Source organism: Hyaena hyaena, unplaced genomic scaffold (assembly GCF_003009895.1).
Source record: "Hyaena hyaena isolate Hyena2069 unplaced genomic scaffold, ASM300989v1 scaffold_37, whole genome shotgun sequence".
NCBI lineage: Eukaryota > Metazoa > Chordata > Mammalia > Carnivora > Hyaenidae > Hyaena > Hyaena hyaena.
The window spans coordinates 332,073-355,338 of record NW_024080669.1 but is presented as its reverse complement, the minus strand read 5'-3'; the positions used below and the strand labels follow the sequence as shown (position 1 = coordinate 355,338).

Here is a 23,266-nt window from a genome sequence, read left to right as displayed (position 1 = left end):
TTCATTACCATGTTCTGCCGTCTCTCGGTTATGTCGTTGAAAGTGGCATGGTAACCAGGGGCCTGCCCTTTTTCAGGAGTGAGAAATAGCTTTCTGTGCCTTTCTTAACATTCTCCCTATCCAAGCTGGCCCCTTGACCTTAGAAGAGCAGAGGGTCAGCCCCTGGGAAGGAAGTCACACCTGCCCAAAGGCTCCACTGAATCCAGAGCACCACAGACAGGTGCTAATGTGAAGTTGGAGCTTAGGCCCAAATGGGCTGAGCTCTGGATGGGAGAATTCCAAAGGTCTGCTGTTCACTGTCTTCTTGCTTGACAGACAAACCACAGGTGCCCTTGACCATCTCAGGGTTCGCTGTCCCTTTCTCCTGATGGTTCGTTCCTCTGTTCTTTGGGGTTGGGGGGTCATTCTCCACCCCCCACCCCTCCCTGGCCACCCGAGTCCCTCCTCTGTGGCACCAGCATCCACATAGTTGCTCATTCTAGAAATCTGGAACTCCTTCTTCCCATTTCTTCACAATCCACGACTTCTCACCAGGTCTGTCAGCTCCACCTCCTAGAAAGTTCTCAGATGCAAACTTGCCTCTCCCCGCACTGTCGCTGCCTTAGTACAGGTCACCCTTCTGTCTCCCCAGGACTTCACCACCCATCCAATGGATCGCCTCACACTCCAGACTTAACCCTCTAAAACTTCTCAGATTGCAGTGATTTTTCTAGAAGTAATTAATTCTGATTATGTCACTCACTTACTTGTAACCGTTCAATGGCTCACATTACACTTAGGATAACATTCACATTTCTTAGTGTAGCTGCCAAATCCTTAGATGGCAGGGTCCTGCCTCCCTCTGGGTGTCATTTGTCACTGCTTTCAGATCCCTGATTCCTGTCCCCTTCAGGCCGCTCCCCTTCCCTCCGGCTGACTTTAGCCTAAACGTTCTTGCTTCTGAGGAGTCCTCCTGATGCCCCGACTGTGCCCCTTCTCAGTGTTCCCGTGGCAACCAGGCCACACTTCCTCCATGATAACACTGTGCACCTTGTATTTGAATTTGATGGCCATCTGTGTGTATCTGTTTTCCACATTGTCTTGTGTTCCCAGCACCTAGGATGGGGCTGGTTTGTGGAAGATAATTAAAAAAAAAAACAACCCAAAACACTTTAGGGGTGCCTGGGTGGCTCAGTCGGTGAGTGTCTGACTCTTTAATTTCAGCCCAGATTGTGAGCCCAGGGTTGTGGGATCGAGTCCCACATTGGGCTCTGCATTGAACATGGCGCCTGCTTGAGATTCATTCTCTCTCTTTCTCTCTTTCTCTCTCAAATAAAGGAAAAACCCAAACCCAAAACATTTTAATGAGTACTACATGAAAAGGGTGTTGATCAAGTCAGTAGACTTGGGTTTAGAGCCTGCTCTGTCTGGTACTAGTTCTTGACCTTGATCAAGTCGTTTGTCCTGTCTGAGCCTTAGTTTTGTATCTGTGAGGTGAGGACCACACGCTAGGTGATTTGTAAGGTCCCTTGCAGCACTGAGATTCTGGGAGTTGTCTTCACCGAGTTGTTTTCCTTAACTCTTGATTTTCCAGTCTGTGAGGACCCATCGTCACCCTGCTCCTCTGTAGTGTCCCTGTCCCTTTGCGATGTGCTGATAAGCAGAGCCTGGCTTCCCGGCTTCAGCAGGGCCCCGATGCAGCCTTGGGTTCTCCTTGTATCCGGGACGAGAACACCTTGAAATTCTCTGATGCCCTTCTTCTCAGTTCATCTTGTTTGCTGTCAGAACATTGTAAATAAGAAGCTTCTAATGCTACCTTTGTGTCTGAATTGGCACAGGAATCGATAGGAAGTCCTCAAATCTCCATGCTCCTGAGGCTACCTGTCCCCCAGCAGAAATGGGAGACTCCGGGAGAACGTAGCCCCCGCCCCAGAGTACACACAGCCTTATCCGCACTCTGAGTGTTGAATCTTAACACCCATTTACTGCTCACATGTTTCTTGTATTCCTTCAGTACATTTATTTTTTTTTATTTTTTATTTTTTTTATGTTTTATTTATTTCTAGGAGAGAGAGAGAGAGACAGCATGAGCAGGGGAGGGTCAGAGAAAGAGGGAGTCACAGACTGAAACAGGCTCCAGGCTCTGAACTGGCAATCAGCACAGAGCCCGACGCNGTCACAGACTGAAACAGGCTCCAGGCTCTGAACTGGCAATCAGCACAGAGCCCGACGCGGGGCTCGAACCCACGAACCGCGAGATCATGACCTAAGCGAAAGTCGGACGCTTAACCGACTAAGCCACCCAGGCGCCCCCCCTTCAGTACATTTATTGAGCGTCTTCTGTATGGTAGGCATTGCTCTAGGTGCATTGGACACATGAAGAACCAAGCAGACAAAATTCTCTGTCTTGGGGAGCTTATTACATTTTGGAAAGTGTGTGTAGGGGCAACCCATATAAATGAAGAACATAAATAAGTCAGTAAATTATATTATAAGCTTAGGAGGTGGTAAGTGCTATGGGAAGAAAGGAAAGTAGAATAGGGAATAGAGAATAAAGGCCTCCTGAGACTGGGATTCGAGTCAAGGTCTAGAAGGTGAGGGCATGTGCCAGTCTTCTGGGGAAGAATGTGTTCTAGGTAAAGGGCAGAACCCTTGCAAAGGCCCTGAGGTAGGACCACACACAGAGTGCATGAGGAGCTTGGGGGACTCGGGGTTACATTTCAGAGTGCGCGATGCTAGATACAGAGTAGGTCCACCATCAGTTTTTGTGGGAGGTCCAAGCACAGCCTGATGAGACTACGGCCAGATGGCCTACAATTAATCAGACCGGTGCCCTGTACTAAATCTTCTCTGGTCCTGTGGGAGAAGCTGGCGGGTCTGAGTCAGACACACTGTTTGCATCCTGGCCCCTCGCATACTAGCTTTGTGATCCTCGACAAATCTGTTACCCTTGCTGAGTTTCTATTTCTTCATCTTTGCAGGAGGGTTCTGACTTGGGCCCCAGAGGGGTTTTGTGGGACCGGAGAGTGAAAACACGTGGCAGAGGCTTACTCACCTGCACATGCATGGTGCGGAGTGGATGCCCAGTAATGGTAGTCCCCGGGACACCCTCTCCCTAGTCTTCGGGTCAGATGTTTCTTTCCTCTGAGCCTCAGTTTCCCCTTCCAGAAACAGTAGAGCCATTTCTGTGCGGCCTTCTGCCTAGACTCTGATAACTACCACGTCAAACAATGTAGATAATAGTACTTCCAATATTGATGACAAATTTCCAGGGGGTAGGGACTGCATGTTTATATGTGCATGCACAGACGTGTGTGCCTGTGTGTGTACATGTGTGTAACATTGTGTGTGTATAGAGTTCTGTAGGGCACAAATCGATTTCTCTTTAACGATTCATAAATGCTTCAAGGACAAAGACCCTGTCATTTTATATAAAACCTTACACGTCTCACACACTAGGTGCTCAGTAAGTCCTTATTGAATGAAGGAAATCATACTAATGAAAATACTCTTTGCTGGATTAAATGTGTGGACGGAATCAGTAGAGCTGTTTGCTCCCGGGGAGTAGGAACATGGTGCCATTGGGAATTATATTTGGAATATATTTACTGGGGGCTTAACTATGTGCCAGGCACTGTGCTGGCACTTTATATGCATTTCTCCTTTAAAACTGCTGACAGCCCGGTGAGGTAGGCATGGTTATCATTGCTGTTTTATAGATGAGGCTGACAGGTCAGTGGCTTGACCCAGCTAGTAAATGGGGGAGCTGGGATTGGAACCCAGCCTTTCAAAGCATGTACCTGCCTCTCATGGCATCCTGAAATGGTACTGCCCCTTTTCATGGTCTGATCTCTCGGGAGGAGGAAGCCAGGAGGAAAGTCCCTGAGGTAAGGGCAATTCTCAGGTCATTGGCAAACGACCCTTTCCAGTAGAAGGGGAAAAGAAGAAGTGGTCACCATGATTGTCAAAGACAAGGCTGGCACTGTGCTGTTTGCCTGAATTTGGCTTTTGGCTTCAGAGCATGTTAAGAACTTGGTGGGAATATGAGAGCCTTGGACCCTGTGTTAGATGCCTACAACCTGGCTACATGTGTACATATATGCACACATAGTTTGCAGCACATATCCGCATGAATGCTGTGCGTGTGTATCCACAGCCTTCAAGATCAGTATAATGGCCTGTTTCTACAAAGCTCCCTGGGCCATGCTCAGATAGCACTAGAACTCTCTGCCTTGTAGCAGCCACTGCTTTGGGCCCTAGCTGAGTGACCGCACAGCCTGGCCTGTGCCCGGTGACTGATGTCTGTGCCTGTCTCTCCTTGAAAGAATGCCTTGTGTCATATTAGCTTTCTCCCCACTTACCCTAAAGCCTAATGAATGTACACCGAGCGTATGGATGAACAGATGAACAGTCTCCCTGCCACTGTGGCCCCCACCAGATTTGGTGAGCCCATTGTCTGCCCCTGATCACTTGTGGGAGGGTCTTTGTCAAGGAGCATATCCTTGCCAAGGAGCGGAGCACTTGGGCGGAGCACTTGGCCATGCCGGACGTCCTTGGCATCCAACCTCACGTAGGACTATCAGGCTGCAGGGCGCTTACCTGGATGTTCTTTGCTCACTCTCAGATCTGTGGCAGGGCTGCCCTGGACAGCCAGCTGTGGTCTGCTGGAAGACCTTTCTTCTGCATTTCTAGAGTGTTCCCCATCTGGCGCCTGCTGGCTTTGAGTCCCCTTGCCTGCTGGCTTCTCCTTGGGTGTGCATGGAGAAGGAAGGCGTTGGGAAGGCTCTCCCCCCCATGTTTAATGTGTTCCCTGCCTGCTGTGTCCCCCTGTGCTCAAGTTCCGGGCAATTACCCTCCTGCCGGGTTTTGTTGCTGAGCACAGCAGGTGGGCCTTGTTTGTAATTCACTTGCACCATTAACGCTGGGTTAGCACCATAAGGGCGACTGATCCCCTCGGTGCCCCCAGCCCCAGATGCCACTTGATAGGATGTTCGATAGGCTTGGGGGGGTCGAGGCATTTCAAAGCTCAGCCTGATGTGCTGTCTCCAGTTGAAAGCAATGAGAAGCCTGATGTTTTGGCGGTCACAGAGCACGCACAGCCCTCCACGCTAATGGGAGGTCCGTACCCCAATACCAGTCCCCCCAGATCACGTGATTTAGCTCCGGACAATAATAGCAGTAGTCACAGTAACACAGTCACTGCTCTCAGGAACCTTGGTACCAGCACTGACTCTTGGACAGCAACCTTAGGAATGTCTCACATCGTCTGCATTTTGTGGGTGGGGGAAAACGAGGTTTGGGGGAGGCTACTCACATTCCCAGGGTCTTTGCTAATAAGAAGCCATGTGGTCTGAAGTGGAGGAATTATGTGGAGTTTTGTGAACAGGGCTGTGGGGCTGGGGTGAGATCTCCCAACCCGCCATCCTAATTATTTTTTCCCCTAGCATTACTAAGATGAGTCACTGAGTGGGGGTGGTGAATAGGACTAAAACATCCTCTATAGGATCACGTTTATTAATTAATCGTACATTTATTGAGCTCTAACTAGGTGGAAAAACTTGTCTTAGATGTTTTAGAGGAAACAATGATAAATCGTTCATTTGTTTGATCAGTCTGAGAGATGGGGAGTCAGGCATATATTCTAGAACAAAAGACAAGGAATAAAACGGTAGGGGTGGAGGAGGTAAGAAGGAACAAACCACGGAGACTGATTTAGAAGGAAATCTTCCCGACCTTCTGATTATGTGTCATGGGCACATTTTGGGACCACCCTGTGACATAGGGCATGTCACCCTGTCTCCTATGTTATGGGAAACTAAGGGGCAGAGAGACATCAGGACCCGAGGACATCCCGGTGGGGCACCACGGTCCTGTAGGGAACAGCGGCAAAGTCACAGTTGAACACAGGCCTTCTGACTCCCAAGTCCAGACTCTTCCATGGAGTCACTCTCGTTTGGGCCATCTCCAGGCTCCACCAAATGTGTGATGTCCCATGTCCTGCTGAGGCTGGCTCTGGAGCTGCCTGCGGTGCGCCTTTCCTTGGAAATCCGTGCAGTCTGTGCTTCTACCCAAAACTTGGGGGCTCAGAAACTTTGATTTCCAGTTTGTGGGAAGATCTAGTACCCTGATGTCCAGGCAGTACGGGGTCAGTTCCCTTCAGGGACGACTGGCCCCACACTCGTGGCCCCTCACACAGGGCTGACTGCCCACTCACTGACCTCACTGCCCCCCGGGCCATCTGGCACACCTTGGTCACGTTGTTTTCCTTAAAGCACAACTCCAGTACTGACCCTCCCTTGCCCAGGAACTTTCAGTGGCTTGTTATTGCCTGGAGGATACAGTCCAAGCTCCTTAACTTTGGCATTCAAGGCCTTCTGGAATCTGACCCCAATACTTATCTTTCTCTGGATAGTGTGCTTGTGCCAAGTTGGTCAGTCACTGTCCTCTGGACACTGTCCTTTGCTTCTCCCAGCACATACTCGAAGATGTTTCCTTTTTTTTTTCCCCTCAAATAGTTTATTGTCAAGTTGGTTTCTCTATAACACCCAGTGCTCATCCCCACAAGTGCCCTTCTCCATGCCCATCTCTCCCCTTCCCCTCTCCCCCACCCCCATCAGCCCTCTGTTTGTTCTCAGCATTCAAGAGTCTCTCATGGTTTGCCTCCCTCCCCCTCCCCCATTATTTTTCCCCTTTTCCTCCCTCATGGTCCTCCGTTAAGCTCCTCCTAATCCACCTATACCTGCAAACATATGGTATCTGTCCTCGAAGTTCTCCTTTCCTAAGCAGCGTGTGCCCCAAGGCTCAGTGTGTGCCCACGTTGTCCAAGAATCGTGCTCACCTGTCCAGGCCCGGGATCCTTCCTGCCTCTGTCTTCCCAGCCCTTCTTTCCCATTTGGTGACGGAGGCGGCCCTGCCTTGTGAAAGCCACTTCGTGACTGCCCCGCATCCACATTCACAGATGTGCTGCTGCTGACTTCATACATTTCCAGTGAGCTCATTGAGGGCAGACAGCGCAGCCGAGAGCTCCAATGGCCCGTCAGTACCCAGACATCGCTGAGTGTGCGGAGTTCCGGGAGGTGTGTCCGGGCCCACCCAGGAGGCAGCCTCACTGGCGGGGGAGACTACACATAGCCTTTCTCTTCTGGCACTGGAGCTGGGCTCCCCTGGTTTTGTGCCCCTTTTACCACAGCCCCTGGCTCTAGGGGGTGTTGAGTGTGGGGTTAGTTCCCCTGCTCAGCTAAGGAAGTCACATATTTCCTTGAGGTCACTCTGAGACTGTGATTGCAACCCACAGACTTGTGTCGTGTGCCCCGAGATTCCGTGACCTCTTCCAGGCCGTGGCACAGGGAAGGTGGTGGGACATTGATGGGCTGAATGAGAGCCGTGATGTCTTCTGTGGCGTGTGGCAAAGGCAGAAGCCCAGGACTGCTGCCCGAGAGGGTGCCCCCTGCATCCCTGAGCCCCTCAGAGACTAGCTGAACATAGTAGCACCCCCCGACCTCAGGGTCTCCTTCAGGGGGAAGGCCTTCCTTTTGCCCAGGGCCTGGGATCTAGCCAAGAACTAGAGCTCCTGTGTGTATGGGGGGTACTCAGATGTAAGCACTGAGGCTGCAGGTAGGCTGGGGCAGTTGGCGGTAGCTGGGGTGGGGGTGAGGGACAGAGGGGAGGTGAGTGTTGGGGTTGGAGTGTGACTGGGAGGGGAGCGTGACCTTGGACCAGGCTCCAGGGTCAGCTCGGAACAGCCACACCTGCTCATCTGGCAGCCGGTGACAAGTGGCCCAGAGAGGCTGTGAGGGACCTCGGCAGGCCCAGCAGTCAGCCACTGAGCACTTGAACCTGAGGTGTTCTTAGCCTCACAGTACACAGGAGGGGACCCATGCTCAGGGACTTAAGTAACGCGCGCACCTTAGAGCCAGTCGTTGAGAACGTTGGGATTCTTAATTGTTTTTTAAATTATTAACTAGATTTTTTAATTGAAAAAGCAGTCCAATCTCTTAAAACGCACACAGTGGCTAATGCTTCAGAATGAAAAGCAAGTCTCCCTCCTACCCTGACTGCAATTCTAGAAGCTTCTCCAGGGGGCAGCTGGCCTGCAGCCAGTGACTCTTCTCTGCCCCTCATGGAGTCTGGTGCCGAGGGATGGCCATCGATGCTATCGGAGCTCGAGGGCAAGGAAGGGGTGGATGGACTGTGAATGGGCTCTTAGGCAGCTCCCAGAGGTTGTGCTCAGCTGGGCTGACACCCATAGAATAAGTTCCAATTGCTTTGCCTCTGGAAGGGGACACTCCTTACTTTGTTATGTACCTTTGTTTTACAATATCTAGCTTCCCTATCCTCCTCACCCCGGCTCCTCCCGTACCCCTGGGAATGCAAGGGGAGTGCTCCGGGCTCCCCCAAGGAACACATTGTCCTCTGCTCTGGCTGGGACTTAGCAAAAGAAGACAGGGCCTTACTTTCTGACAATGGTGTCAGAGACACCAAAGACTAGTATGGATGTGACGTGACCATGGACAGGACAGACGCAGTGAGGTCTCCCCTGGGGCATGGTGGGGCCAGGCCAAGGGACAGCTCCATGTCTGGGACCCAGCAACTCTCGGGCCAGGGCTTGCTTCTTCATCACTAATGTCAGAGCACTTTCCTCTGGCTTGGACGTCAGTGGAGCTGGACGGTGTCTGAGTACCACCATCCGTGAGTCTGTAATGACCCATCTCTGGTTCTGGAGGGTTGAATTCTGTTGCACCTGCCCTCCCCATGTGGATCAGGCAGCCCCCATGCCCCAGCCTAGCCTTGTCATCTCCCAGGCTGCATGGCCTGCCTTTTCCAGATCCCAGATCTCCGTATACAAGGTTGCAGTGCAGACAAGCCCCTCTCCTCCCTGACACCCAGGCAGCTCCTGAGCACGGAAGGTAGAGCTGTGTTCATCTGGGAGGTAATTAAAATGCTGGCCTGAAAAAGCAGCTTTTCTCTGCCTCCGCCTTGTCCCTCGCTCACTCTCTATTCCTCTGTGGACGCTCTTGCAAGGTCTCTCTGCTCTAAATGTGTTACCAACGGCTCCAGCACTGGGCAATTTTATTTCAAAGCCTCGGCTCACGTGGTCTCTGCTAGGAGCTCGTCTCCCCCAGGGCCCAGCCTAGTGGCCTCAGATAAATGCCAGGGACATTTTTCACCATCCAGAGCCAGTTTTGCCCTTCATATCCGACCCCGGGATCCTCTTCCCGGCTCACTGAGACTGGCGATTAACACTCCATCTTCTCCCCTCTAACTCCCTCCTTCACATCGGAAAGGAGATCCAGATGCTGCGGCCTCCTCACCTCGTCTGTGAAGGAGGCTGGGCCCCTTATGAGGTCCGTGGAGGCAGCCGGCATTAGATGCGCAACTGTATCCAGGACCTGGGGGCGCCTGATGAGGGAGACTGGGTGTAAACACAACAGATACGCAGAGATGTTTCTGCTTTCTAGCCTCACAGACTTCCTGCCATTTCTGAAACGCAATGCACTGGCCTCCATCAAAGGTCTGAGTCTCCTCCGTGCTGTTCCTGTATCTGGGAACTCCTTCTCCCTGCCCCCCCTGTCCCCCTTGAGAGATCTGGCTAACTCAGGTCAAACGTTCTGTCCTCAGGGAAGCCTTCCCTTCCTGCCACATGAGGTCCCCCTGTCACACGCTCCGTAGCATCCTGCACTTTTCCTTCATTGTCTGGACTTCTGGCACCTGGTGCCCTGGATGTGGGATTAATATCCCTCCCCTGACTGTCAGCCCCAGGGCCTGGACAGTGCCTGCTGGTAGGCACTCAGTAGAAATATTTGTTGAAGGAGTAAAGTATAAGTCCTCTAGTGGTATTAAGTGTATTTATACGCCTTGGCCAGGCTAGAGGAAAGGAATGATATATAAACCATTTTGCTTACAAAGCATTTCACTCCTCTGCGAAGTAGCACTCTGCTCATTTACTCATTTGGTCCTTGTAGCAACCCTGTCAGGGAGACAGTAGGAGTATCATTTCCTCACTAGACAGAAGAGAGGTTAAGAGATGGGTCCAAAGTCAGCTCTCCACTGCCAATCCCTGATTTTTTTTCCTCTGCTAGGCTGAGTCTCAGTGAGGAAGGAAGACTGACTTCTTCAGGGAAAGCTTCTGGTATGGGGTTGATTTGGAGTAGCCTTTGAGGGGTTCTGACCCCCCGGTGACAAGCGGCTGGGAGCCCATCTTGTTGGGAGAGGAGGTAGATGCGGTCTGTGTACGGGGTTGGAGGGAGCCCTGAGTGTGGGTGGAGGGAGGAAAGAAAGGAAGTTCACATCGACTGATTGCAGTGCGATTGCAATAGCTTTTCGAGGGAGGTCCGACCGCCCTTGATTTGCATTTGTGGAAATGACGCTGTCAGAGGGTGAGGAACCAGCTTCAGGACACACAGTGGCATCTGAGATTGGAAGCCAGGGACGTCTGTTCTGGGCCTTGATGAGGGCCAGTTGTTTACAAGTGGATTGAGGGCATCCATCTGATATCTACGCAGGAGGTGGCTGGGAGGGGAAAAGAGACTGGTTGTTCACCGTGTCATGGTCATTAGTGTCCAAGAATTGGGGCCAGCCGTCCCTTGTCACATCCTGCATGCTAGCAGATACCCGTGATCGCTGTCCTCCATGAATATCCTCCCCTGATGCCAGGCCTGGGCCAGGCCAGCCACTGCTGTACTCTATCCTGATGAGTCAGACCAGGTCCAACTCTCAGGGCAATGCAAGCCACCTTTGGCTCACCTGGCACAGTGTAACTCATCACAAAGTCCTGGGAGCATCTCCTGATGGTAAACCCTAAAAATCAAGGACACCTGCATGGATCGTGTTGCCAAGGGACACGCTCAGACTCATTTTTCTTTTGCTCGCTTCCCCTGATCTGAAAACTGTGCAGATGGGCCCTAGAGGTACTTGGATTCAACTCCCCTTCTTCAACATCATGATAATCATTATAATCACATTCCAGTACTTCCTCAAGTACCAACTGGGTGCCAGGTTCTGGGATAGGAGAGAAGACATGTGTAGAGAATAGTAAGACCAAGTCCTAGAGCTGTTGGCCTGAGATTCCCGTTGGCTGGCGGAGTTACCTTCGCAGGACTCCTTCAGCCTCCCCCTCTTTGGCTTCCATATCGGCAGGTGGAGAGAATGAAAGTATGTGCCTCACAGGGCTCTTCTGAGGAGCAATGGAGCTGAAATAGTACTTTGCACGTAAGGAGTGAATATTCAGTAAATACTACCATGAAGTATATAATTCCTGCAGAATTACACAACTTAAAAGAGCTTGTAGATCATCTAGTCCAGTTCCCTCATTTTACAGAACGAGAAACTGAGGCCCGGAGAGCTGTCTCCCAGAGCCCATGAATATCCAGGTCGATGCCTCCCAGGACAGACCTGTGTCCCTGGCATCACAATACTTACACCTGCTGCCTGACCGTATCAAGTCTCGAAGGTTGATTCTCCCTTCAGGAGGCCACAGGGCCTGGGGGGCTCCACTCTCCTGTCCTGGGCACCCTGCCATTCTGTCACTCTAGTCACTCTGTCCACGCTGTTGGCTGCTGCTGGGAGTTTCTCCCAGCCGGGAGTGGGGAGGGGGCAGTCAGAACAGCAGAGAAGCCCAAATCCATTTGTCTTGAGGAGCCTGGAGCATCATGAGGAGTAATCAAGATCTTGTTGCCCACACGCGAGAGAAAACCTGTAATTAATCTGGCTGCCCCTCTGATTTCCTCTGTCCTCCCTGCGACCAAACACCGTCTGGTAGCTGTCAGCCTCCTCTCGGACCTACCCTGGAAAATCACGATTAATGGTGTCACAGGCCCATGAGGATGAGAGAGAGACTGGCAAAGGGCCTGCTGACAAATCAGGAGAGGGAAGGCCATTTAGCACGACTGGGCCAGGGGGCCCGGACGGCGTGCTCACTGCCGGAACACGGAGAGCCGTGGGCAGGCTGTGCGGTCTGTGCGTATGAACTGGTGCTCCGGGCCATCTACAGACACCTACTGAGCTTCTACTCACTGTAGGCAACATAGCAGGTGTGTCAGGAAGATACCCCAAAGGGATGCCCCCTGCATCCCACTACAGTCTCGTGATGGAAAGAGTCAATCAGTAAGCATGGAGTTCAACAACCACCCCTGCATTCATTCACCCATTCGACAAGGTGTATGTGCGGCCATTGCACCAGGCGCTGTCCAGGTGCTGGAGGTGTCGCAGCAAATCAGAGGGAGAAGGGCCTGGTGGCAGGGAAGACAGAGGAAATCAGAGGGGCAGCCAGATTTGAGTGCACTCAAAATACAAGCATGGGGTAGCGCATGAGTGGCTCAGTTAGTTAAGCAATGAGCTCTTTAAAAAAAATTTTTTTTTGGATGTTTGTTAGAGGGTTCGTGCGAGTGAGCAGGGGAGGGGCAGAGAGAGAAGGAGAGACAAAATTCGAAGCAGGCTCCAGGCTCTGAACTGCCCATACAGAGCCCGACGTGGGACTTGAACCCATGGACCGCGAGACCATGACCTGAGCTGAAGTCGGATGCCCCCAACCAACTGAGCCACCCAGGTGCCCCAAGCATCCAACTCTTGACAGCTCAGGTCATGATCTCACAGCTCCTGAGTTCAAGCCCTACAATGGGCTCTGTGCTAACAGTGTGAAGCCTGCTTGGGATTCTCTCACTTCCTCTCTCCCTGCCCCCTCCTCCCCCACTTCTCTGTCTCTCAAAATAAATAAATAAACTTAAAAAAAAAATTTTTTTAATTTTTTTTTTAATGTTTTATTTATTTCTAGGAGAGAGAGAGAGAGACAGTGTGAGCAGGGGAGGGTCAGAGAGAGAGGGAGTCACAGACTCTGAAACAGGCTCCAGGCTCTGAGCCGGCAGTCAGCACAGAGCCCGACGCGGGGCTCGAACCCACGAAGCGCGAGATCATGACCTAAGTGAAAGTCGGACGCTTAACCGACTAAGCCACCCAGGTGCCCCATACTTAAAAAAAAATTTTAAATACAAGGATTGAAGGGGGGCAGGCAGAAATGTCTGGAGACCTCAGGGAATCCTCTAGCTTGAGGAAGCTGACATGTCCCGAGATTCTGAAAAAATGGAACTAGGTTCTCCTTTTAGAAGAAGTGGAGACATCTGCTTTTTGGCGTTTGGAGGAGGAAACCTGGGCAGGTACATTGTAGAGCAGAGGTGGGGCGTAGCATGTCTTTCCAGTGCCCCCCGGGGGCAGTGTGCCTGCTGTCAGATGCCCCTGCCACGACGATCGGTGAGGGCTGGGGGTTCACAGGAAAACCTGTGCTGTGCAGAAGCTGGGTCTAGACTGTAAGTTCCTTGTGGGCAAGGGCTCCAAACATAAGCCGCAAGGAAACACTTCATGCTGGCAAGGCCTTTTCCACACACGTTATCTGACTGGATTCTTTTGTTATGTCCACAGATATTTTTTGAGTGCCTACTATGTGCCAGTCTGTGCGAGGCATTGGAGACACAGGTGGAAAATTCCGACGTGTTCCCTGCTCTCCTGGTGCTCATCACCCTGTGAGGTAGGCATTGCTGCTCCCTTGTAGGCTGATGAGGAGGTGGGCTTTGAAGGGAGTCAGCTACTTGGGAGTGTCCCTCAGTGAGGTCCAGAGCCTCATCCGGCCCGGCCTCCCTCCAGGTGGCCTGATGGGCAGACTACCCCATGTTCTCTAGTACAGCACCCATAGTGACACAGGAAAGGTTTAGACCCTCTGCCTTCTAGGTTCCTGAAAGTACAGGAGTGAGGCCCGGCTCTGTTCCAGTGGGGACTGACAAAGACCCTCGGAGACCCGAAGCCACACTTAGATAGCTGCTTCGAACTTAAATTCTGCCCGAAAAGAGTAGGAAATGCTTGTTTCCCTCCCTGTGCTGTGATTACTCTTTGCCCGGATCTATATGGTGCTATCTGTGTAGGTTGATGGTTTTACCCACAGCAAATGTACAAAATGTACGAATCAGACTGGGAATTCCATTCACATTGGTGTAAACTCCGCAAATGCCTTTTTAAAAAATGCCTCCTTTATTATCACCAACATGAGGCTTAAGCTCATGACCCCAAGACCAAGAGTCACGTGCTCTACTGCCTGAGCCAGCCAGGTGCCCCTGTAGATACCTTTTTGATGCCATCTGTCCATTTATTCATTTGAGCAATATTAGTTGAGCACCTACTATGTGCCAGATGGCATGCTAGGTGCTTGTCACAATCCCTCCCGTCACCACTGCCGGTTCTGCGGGAAGATAGCATCCTCGTAGCAGGTTGTGTGTCCTGATATTCCCTGTGTGGCAGCAGCATTTGGGGAAGGGATCACAGAAGCCTCAGAGGGGAGATAATGCAGTGGAGCCTATGGAAAACAGTTTCCGGGCCACCAGGGGTTGAGGCCACACCCCGTGTGGAAGCTGGCACAGAGGTGGCATGTTGGAGAAGTTGGGGCTCAGGCTCTGCTGGAGTGTCGGGTGCAGCGGGGGGCTCTGGGGACAGGTGAGAGGAGCCAGGTCACAGAGGCTCTGCCTGTTGGAGTGAGGAGTTTGCCCTGGATCCCCGAGGCGGTGGAGAGCTAGGGGACACTGGGCCTGGGTGTCTCGTTATCATGTTTGCGTTTTCGTAGGAATCCCCACCACCCCGCCGAATGGAGAGCCATCCAGGGAGGGAGAGACCCGAGGGAGGGAGGCCAGGAAGGCTGCTATTGCCAAGGTCTGGGTCACTGCTGACATCTGGATGGGGGCGGGGAGGAGTCCATGGCGATGCAGAGAAAGTCATGGAGACAGAGCTGTCGGGAAATAGCGACTGCTCAGAATGGGGTGTGAGGAGGGAGCAATCTGGGGCGTCTCTCAGCTTTCTGGCTTGGGTGACGAGTGGGGTGTGGTGCCGCCTACTAAGAAGGAAGATCTAGGAGAAGCAGGTGGTGCGCTCTGTGGAGAGGATACCTTTTGCTGGGATGGGGAGCTTCTCCAGTGCTCTACACACCGTGAAATTTCAGGAGGCGGCTCTATTGTGCATTCAGGAGAGCGCTGGGCACGGGATGCTGATTTAGAAGCCACGCCACGCAGGTGGGAAGGAGCCACAGAGGGAGGGGCAACTCCCCAGGGAGGGGCAACTCCCCAGGGAGGGACAGTGATGGTGGGAAGGAGGCCTTGGTGCAGTATCTCCAGGATCATGTCTTTCTTATCCCTAAATTATAAAATATTTTTAGTTGAAGCGTGACTGGGTGCTCAGTCAGTTGAGCATCCTATTTCAGCTCAGGTCACGATCTCAAGGTTTGTGAGTTCGAGTCCCGCATTGGGCTCTGTGCTGACAGCTCAGAGCCTGGAGCCTGCTTCTGTCTGTCTGTCTGTCTGTCTGTCTGCCCCTCTGCTGCTCACACTCTGTCTCTCTCAAAAATAAATATTTAAAAATGTTTTAAAAATATTTTTAGTTGATAACGGCTGCCCTCTTTGGTTCTAAGACCAGATTCATCTAAATATTAAAATGAAAGACCTCACATTTCCTGGTGCTCTTTGATAAAAAATCTGAAAGCTTCATCTTCCTGTTCTCATGTAGCAATTATACGAGAATAGCCAGTGGAGTCCGAGACCTGTCCAGGCCTGACTTTGCCTCGTGGCAGCTATGTGACCTTGAACTGGGCACTTCCCCTTTCCTGGGCTCAGTTTCCTCATCTGTAATAGAGTTTGTCCTGTGGATTAAATATGAAAGATTCCGTGGAAAGAATTGCAAACCAGTGAGCCTTATGATCATGTAACGCGACTGTTCTTTTTATTCCTGAAGGTTTAGGAGGAGATTTTTTCCTACTCTTTGTGCCCCAGGTTATCCAGTTGAGACCCAAGAGCAGTCTGGGACCTCAGACATTGTCATTGTCACATGTGATGTCCACGATCAGCTTGGCTTCGGGGCCACAAACGACGGAAGTCAGGCCTGCACAGACTGAGTACAGTTGTGTCATCAGATAGCATTTACACAGGCTAATCTGACACCTGTTTAGCAGCCTGAATAATAATTACCATGCGGTATGCTGATCGGGCATAAAGGGAAGGCATTTGACATAAATGACTATGGTTAGTATTGCTTTTATATAGCCTAACCGGATTTTTATAGTTCTTTCCTCATTGAGCGTTTATTCATTTATCCATTCAACAAATATTTATGGCAGCTGTAATATATGCCAGGCCCTGTTCTGGGCCCCGAGAACAAAGGAACAAGATTTCTGCCCCATCCCCCACCTCCTTTGTTTGAGCTTGTATTCCACTGGGGAGACAGTCCCCAAATGATCAGCTTCATCCGTAACAAGTAAGAACGTCAGGCCTCTCTTGAGACAGTGTTTGCTGTAACCTGTGTTGCACCAGTACCCATGAATTAAAGGACAAAGATTCTGGGCTGAATTGGCCAACGAACAGAGTTGTCTTTGTCTCAGAATTTTACCTTCATTTCCCTCTGACTCCCACTTGCAGGGCTTGAGGCCTTCCATTGGATAAGTCCGAACCGTGCACCTGCTCTGTGAAGTAGACTCTGGGGATAGAACAGCACACAGGCAGCTGTCCTTGCCTTTAAGCCCACAGTGATCCCACGTGTCTGCACATAAAGGCAGCGGCAGTGGGGGGACATTCTGTCAAAGCCTCTCTCGGCCACCGCAGGGGTGCATAGACAAGGTCGGGATTCTGGCCAGTGGCAGGGGTGCGGGAGAGGAGCATCAGAGAGAGGGAACAAGGTGTGCACAGGAAACTGCCAGGTGCTGGGTGTGGCTGGAACATCGAGTGTGTGTGTGAGGGGGGTGGAAGGAGATGTCAGTAAACAGACTTATCCAAGGTCTGTAACACACACGCGCGCACGCACACACACACAGAAAAGTGAATATAAGTATATAGCTCAGACAGTTTTCACAAACCAAACACACTTGTGTAACTACCACTTAGAGTAAGAAACGGGACATCACCAAACCCCCAAAAGACCCCACATGTTCCCATCCAGTCACCTCCCACCCCTAAGGGTAACTGCTTGCTAGCCTTTTAACAGTTTGTTTTTGTGCTTTTTAAAAAAACGTTTATTTTTGAGAGAGATAACAGTGCAATCAGAAGACGGGCAGAGAGAGAGGGAGACACAAAACCCGAAGCAGGATCCAGGTTCCGAGCTGTCAGCACAGAACCTAATGTGGGGCTCGAACTCACAAACCATGAGATCATTACCTGAGCCAAAGTTGGACGCTTAACCGACTGAGGTCCCCAGGCGCCCTTGTTTTTGTACTTTTTATGAAAAGAATCGCATTGTATGTACTCTGCTGTGCCTGGCTTCTTTCGTTCAAATTATGTTCATGAGATTCATCCGGACGGTTATATGTGGTTGTTGATTTTCATTTCCACCTTACATTCCATTATGTACTCTGTATTTCTCCGTTCTGCTACCGGACATCAGCGTAGTTCCCATTTTGGGGAAATCCAGAGAGTGCTGCTATGAACATTGTAATATATCTCTGGCGAGCATATCCATGCATTTTCATTGGAAAAATGCTTATTGTGGGGTTGCTGGGGCCTTAGGGTAAGTGCAAATCTTTGGATTTCAAGAGCACAAAGACCTGTTTTTCCAAACAGTCGTATCAATTTATAACTTTGCATTGATGCCATACGAGAGTTCCGCTTGCTCCACATCCTTGCCAATGTTTAGTATTCTTTTTTCAGGTCATCCCTTATTAGGTGTGTACCCAATTGTGGTTTGAACTTGCATTTCCTGAGGCCCAGTGAAAGTGAGCACCTTTTCAAATGTTACGAGGCTTGGGTATAGTTATTAGTGGGATGCCTGTTCTAGCCTTTTGCCCATCTCTCTGTTGGACTTTCCAGGGTGTGGGAGGAGTAATCGTTTTAATACTACTTTCCAAACTTGGGTGACCTGGGAGTAGCATATCCAGGTGCTTACTGGCCCCACCTTCACCCCACTGATGGGGCACAGGGCAGGCTGTAGACTCTGTCCTCAGGGTGTCAGGGAGGTCCCCCCCATCCCCTCTGTGGCTCTGTTCTGATGTCAGAGGCCCACCTGCCCCAAGAGGAAAAGGGGTTGCCGAGGAAGGCTGGGGAGGGGTTCATCTTCAGCAGGTAGTGAGAGCAGATGCGGAAACCAGCCGACGACCCGGTATGCCTGCTTCTGCCCTCAGCATTTGCTGAGAGCAGACCCCTCCCTTGTGTGTTGTATAGCCTGTCCTTACGCCAGGCCTGAGCGTGGCTGCTGGTCCAGTGTTATCTCCCGCGTGGCTCTTGTAATGCTGGTTTTCCCCGGGAGGAAACGGAGTTGAGTGGCTGAGAGAAGTCCTTACGAAGGCCACCTAGCCAGCATGTGGAGGAGCAGGACTTGAATGTGGCCCCGTACCCACTCCTCTCCCCAGCGAGCAGCGTGTGTGGTGTGTCCCAGGGCAATGGTGTAGTCTTGCCGCCCCTTCCTCCTCTGCTCGCTCGTGGCTCCTGTTTAAGAGCAGATGAAGGGTTTCATCCCCAGTTAGAGATTTAAAAACAGTGGAGCCCCGCACATCATGCAGTCACATTTACCCCCGTGTGGCCCCAGTCCGATCAGTGGGATGGAGTTAGAACCTGAGCCTTCTGTGGGTCTGGGCACAGGGAGGAAGGACTGGAGGTGGCCTGGAGCTCTCCCTTAGTTGGTTCTGGGCCAGGGGCTTGTGGGCTTTCTCCACGGAGGCTCTCTGGGCGGTAGCTCTGGTCCCTGGGCTGGGTGGGTGGCTGCCTAGCAGGGGCACGGCACTCACCTGCTCCCGACCCCTCCCCACTCTCTTGCAGAGTTATGTCATGCCCAGACCAGCAGAGGGCTCCATGAGGATTCATAGAAGATGCCCCGCGTCTCGGCGCCTTTGGTGCTGCTTCCCGCGTGGCTCGTGATGGTTGCCTGCAGTCCACACTCCTTGAGGATCGGTAAGTGCTGTTCTCACGGCACCCTGGGGACGGCGCAGCCCTGGGGGATGCCTCCTCCTATAATCCCAGGTGTCCCCAGGGGACATCTGGCCCTGCACTGTGCCCTCCTGAGTTTAGCCAGGCTAGTAGGAGTGGTGACAGGGGGCGGCCGAGAGGCTCGCAGCTCCGATCTGGTCAGTGTGCCCAGCCCCCTTTGGAGGAGACGAGGGATGCTAAGCCCCCGGTGTAGTGTGTGAAGGACTCAGCCTGGCACATGAAGGGGCAGCTGTTAGGGGAAGAAGGAGGTTGGGAAGGGGTATTGGAATTCCAGATCCAGGGCTGGAGATTGGAGAAGAGATCTCCTCTCCTCTGCCTTCCTGGAGAGCATGCCTCAGGTCAAGTCAGGGAGTGCTCTTGGTGACCCTGGCCGACTCCTTGGCAGGACCCTTGACTTGGGGCCTGGCCTGGTTCTGGAGAGGGAGGGCAAGGCCACTTCAGTGCACACGCTCCTCCCTGTGCTTCCTGCTGCTGGGATGCCCGCTCTGGGTGTGGGCAGGCAGTGCTGCCACCTGACCTATCAGCCGCCTCGTTCCTAGAGCAAGGACCCGGAATGCCTGGGAAATCAAGCACCTCTTCTTCCCCAGGACCGAGCAAGGTGCGTTAGCTACAGGCTGAGGCACTGCGGATCTGGGTCCTGGGGACGCGGTGTCAGCTTCAAGGACAAGGAGATGGTTCAGTCCGGTCTACACTGTATGGTCCTCCAACGGCCCAAGACTGACAGGGAGAGTCAAAGATTGGGGGATTGTGTGTGTACGGGGCAGGGGGTCAGCGTGGACAGACAGGTGGGGGCACAGCAGCGAGAAGCCCAGGCCGGTGGGTCGTGGGTCCTAGGAAGGCTGATTTAATGGCAGCACCCCCGGGGCAACGGCCCTGGAAGGTCTCAGACCTCGGTGGGTTGTACAGACAGGTACTGAGGCCCCTCTTCCCACACTGAGCTGCGGAGGGGGGAGGGGGGAGTGTCAGCACAGCAGGATCCTAGATCTGAAACCTGAATCTGAAAGTGTTAGAGGCTGATACGGAAGGAAGGTATTGTGCCGCCCGGTCCCAGGGAATTGGCTTTAAGCTGTTGGACTTCTCCGGCTGCAATTAGTACTGGTCCAGAGTCCTAGGGGTTGGCGTGCTGGTGGGCGTTGGGAGGCCCGGGTGAGCAGAGGTGAACCAGAGGCCTAGACCCTGGGGAGACCATGCACCACGGGCCAGAGGCCGAACTTCATCTCTCTGAGCTGCCCGTGTGAGCTTGTGGGTTCATTCCTCCATGCATAAGCAGCAGCAGCTGATTGGAATCAGAAATGCAGACAGGTGACTTCGTTCTTCCCCTCGCCCTGCCCTCGACTCGCCACTCTGCATGCTTAACGAAAAGGAATTAAAAAACAAAATCTTCCCTCCCTCTTCCCCATTCGTTTCTACCGAGACTTCAAAACCTAATTTAATTCTGCTTCGCAGCAATGCAAAAACGGTTTGTATCCTTAAGATGCTTAATTTATAAGATGCCTACAGTTATTCAGCATTTGCTGCGAGGTTTTCTCCCCCTCTCCGTGAGTGGATAAAGCGGTAACCCATCAATTTCCATTTGTCGCTAATGGGAAGCGGAAAGGGATTGAGCCAGAAACGGCAGCGCCTCACGGCCTTGGCTCTCCTGACACTTCTCCGGGAGGGAAGCAGAAAGTGGAGCTGACAGAGCCTCTCTTGGTTGCTGCACTGACAATAGAGGGCTTCAGAGGGACCCCTCACGCTCCTGTCCCCACCCCCCTGGGGACTTGCTTGTCCAGTTGTGTCAAGACTCTGTTGGCCCTCTGTTTTTGGTTCACGCCAGGCCACTTGCAGCCGGTTTCCAGGCAGGCGCCCTGCTGGCGGGCAAGGTCAGACCGGGCCCAGTCCCCTGCAGCGGCCAGGAAGCAGAGTTAAGCCAACAAAGAGAAAGAAAAGAAAAGGGACACCAAGAACCACCGTGCCAGGACCCGTTTTCTCGTCTCCTTGGTTATCCCGGGAGCCAGAGCTTTCTAAAAATCTCCTGAACCGAATTGATGGGAAGGTGCTAATTACTGTGGGATCCAGAGGGCATCTGGAGTGGGGCGGGGACGGGAAGAGAAGTAGGTCAAGAAAACAAGTAGCTGTGCTAGTCAGCAGGCGGCCTGGTGCACGGGGGGGGGGGGGGGGGGGGGGGGGGGGGGGGGCGGTGAGGAGGGGCGGAGGGCTTCTCTCCAGACGCGGTGGGGCGGGGGTGCCTGGGGCCTCCCGGTGGGCACGGCTGGGCACTTGGGTGCCTAGGCCTGGAGGGGGGCCTGGTGCGGAAGTGAGGGAGGCGGGGGTCGTGGACCCGGCGGCGTGGAGGCTGTGGCGGGCGAGGGGCCCAGGAGTCGGGTGGGGCTCCAGAGCCCGGGGGCCACCGGGAGCCCCGGCCGCCGCGCGCGGGTGTGAGTGGCCTGTGAGGGAAGGGCGCGGGGACGTGTGCGGCCAGGGACGGGGACGGGCGCCTCGAGGAGCCGGAGCCAGTGCCGCCCAGTGGTCCCGCGAGGGGGGGCTGGGGCGGGGCGGCCTGTGCTGGGAGCGGGCCACCCAAGCCCTCCGTGGGGGACTTGAGCCTGTGCGGGTGGAGCGGCGGGGACGGGGGTCACCCCAGGCCAGGCTGCGCCTCGGAGAGGCGGCGACAGGGAGTGGTGAGCGGCGGCCCCGGGGCACGTGCGGCTGAGAGCGGCCGGGGGGGGGGGGGGGGTTGCGGTCGGCGCCGGGGAGAGGCCGGGGGCAGCGGGTACAGAGGCGAGAGCACCCGGGCAGGTGAGAGTCGGTTCNGGGGGGGGGGGCTGGGCCAGTGGGGGCGGGGAGGGGGAGGGCGGTGCGGGATTCTCCCCCCACCTGCAGGGGGTGCCGCTCCTCCCCCTTCCCACAGGACCCCATCTCCTTGCGTTTGGTGATCTCCTGGGTTCCTTCCAGACCCCTCTGCCTCAGAATGGATTGCTCTGAGAGTGAGGCTGCAGAAGGGATGAGGAATCTCAGAGATGAATTGCCCCTCCTGCTCCATCCTCAGCCCTGCTTGTCCGCTGGTGACAATATGGATGTTTGCAAAGAGGCGGCCGAGCCCATTACCGTGCCTGGGGACTGCTGTTTTTCATTCAAGCGAGGCACGGGGTGGGAGATACAGCCGAATTGTCTATTACGGTGCCCGGTGTTTACCCCCCGAATGAGGTTTTGGGTAAGAGAAAGAGATTTTATTTATGACTATGAGGCTGCCCGCATAAATTCCCCAAACTCTCACGCATATGTCAGCCCCCTTCAGTCATCTATCTTCTGAACATGTCTTTTGATTTTGCTTCTGTCCCTCTGGGTTCTGACTGATGACTGTGGGAGCCACAAGTTAACAAATGCTCAGAGAAGACCCCACCCTGTCTCTACAGCCGGCTATGCCTTCGAAGGTTCCTCATCCTATCTTAGAGCCATAAAGGGTTCTGAGGCTTCCATTCTCTAAGCTGCTCATTTCACCCATGAGGAAGGCGGCCCAAAGGGGACATCACGGGTAGGTGGCCGGGCTGGTGGCAGCCAGTGCCAGAGCACAGCCTCCTGGACTTCTCTTGTACCACTTTCTTCGCCGCCCACTGGCGGGCTCCCCTGGGCCACCAGGGAAGCTGATTCACTGTCAGCAATACTGTCTCCGGTGGCTTTCTCCCATCCTGTTCCTGACGTGAGCAAATGTTACCCTTGCCCAGAACACGTTAAGTCTCAACAAGTATTTTTCAGCTTTCCTGACTGTCTCCTGTTCCTCCTTCCTTGGCCCCTCTTTCAGCTACACTGATACACTGTTACCCAAATGTACCAGGAAGGTTTACTCTGGGCTTTATCCACCCGCTGCCTCCCATTCCATCTTCTCTGCCTGGAAAACTCCCACCGCTGTCCTTTCTCTTCCTCTTCCCATGCCCCTTCTCCTCTTCTGTTCTACTTGGAAAACTACTACCACTACTATTCTTTCTCCTCTCCCTCTCCTCTTCTTCCTCTTCCATCACTACTGTCCCTGGCTTAAATAGCTCTTCCTCCGCCAAGTCCCTTCTCACGATCTCCCTGCCCCTCTCGGGAGAAATCCTCTCTTTCCTGCCCTTTCCCTGTTCCCTGGTACTTAACACCTGTTCAAGCACCTACTGGGTTGTGCTCTAGCTGTCCTGGCCTTTTCCTACCAGACTCTGAACTCCAAGGGCGATCGACCACCTGACACACTTCGTGTATGCAAGTGTAGTACTCAGACTCAGTGAACGGGATGTGCCGATAAACCCATGGCCCCTTGCAAGACCCGCTTCTTACGTGTGCTTACAGACGTAGACTTACTGGAGGATGGGGAAGAGAGGAGACAGGAGAAGGAGGAAGTGTCC

At 53.1% G+C, this 23,266-nt stretch overlaps 1 protein-coding gene across 2 annotated transcripts in view; it reads left to right on the top strand.

The window, feature by feature from the left end:
* The window catches only part of GRIK4 (glutamate ionotropic receptor kainate type subunit 4), a 432,944-nt gene that overhangs the window by 112,063 nt on the left and 297,615 nt on the right, over positions 1–23,266 (top strand). The window contains exons 1-3 of one of the 2 annotated variants that reach the window (XM_039229402.1): positions 12,513–12,523; positions 13,390–13,495; positions 18,741–18,872. In XM_039229402.1, the coding sequence (XP_039085333.1) occupies positions 18,791–18,872 (82 nt within the window). In that variant the 5' untranslated portion in view covers positions 12,513–12,523; positions 13,390–13,495; positions 18,741–18,790. Of the gene's footprint in view, positions 1–12,512; positions 12,524–13,389; positions 13,496–18,740; positions 18,873–23,266 lie in introns of those variants that run through there. The other variant, XM_039229403.1, reaches the window with a different exon arrangement.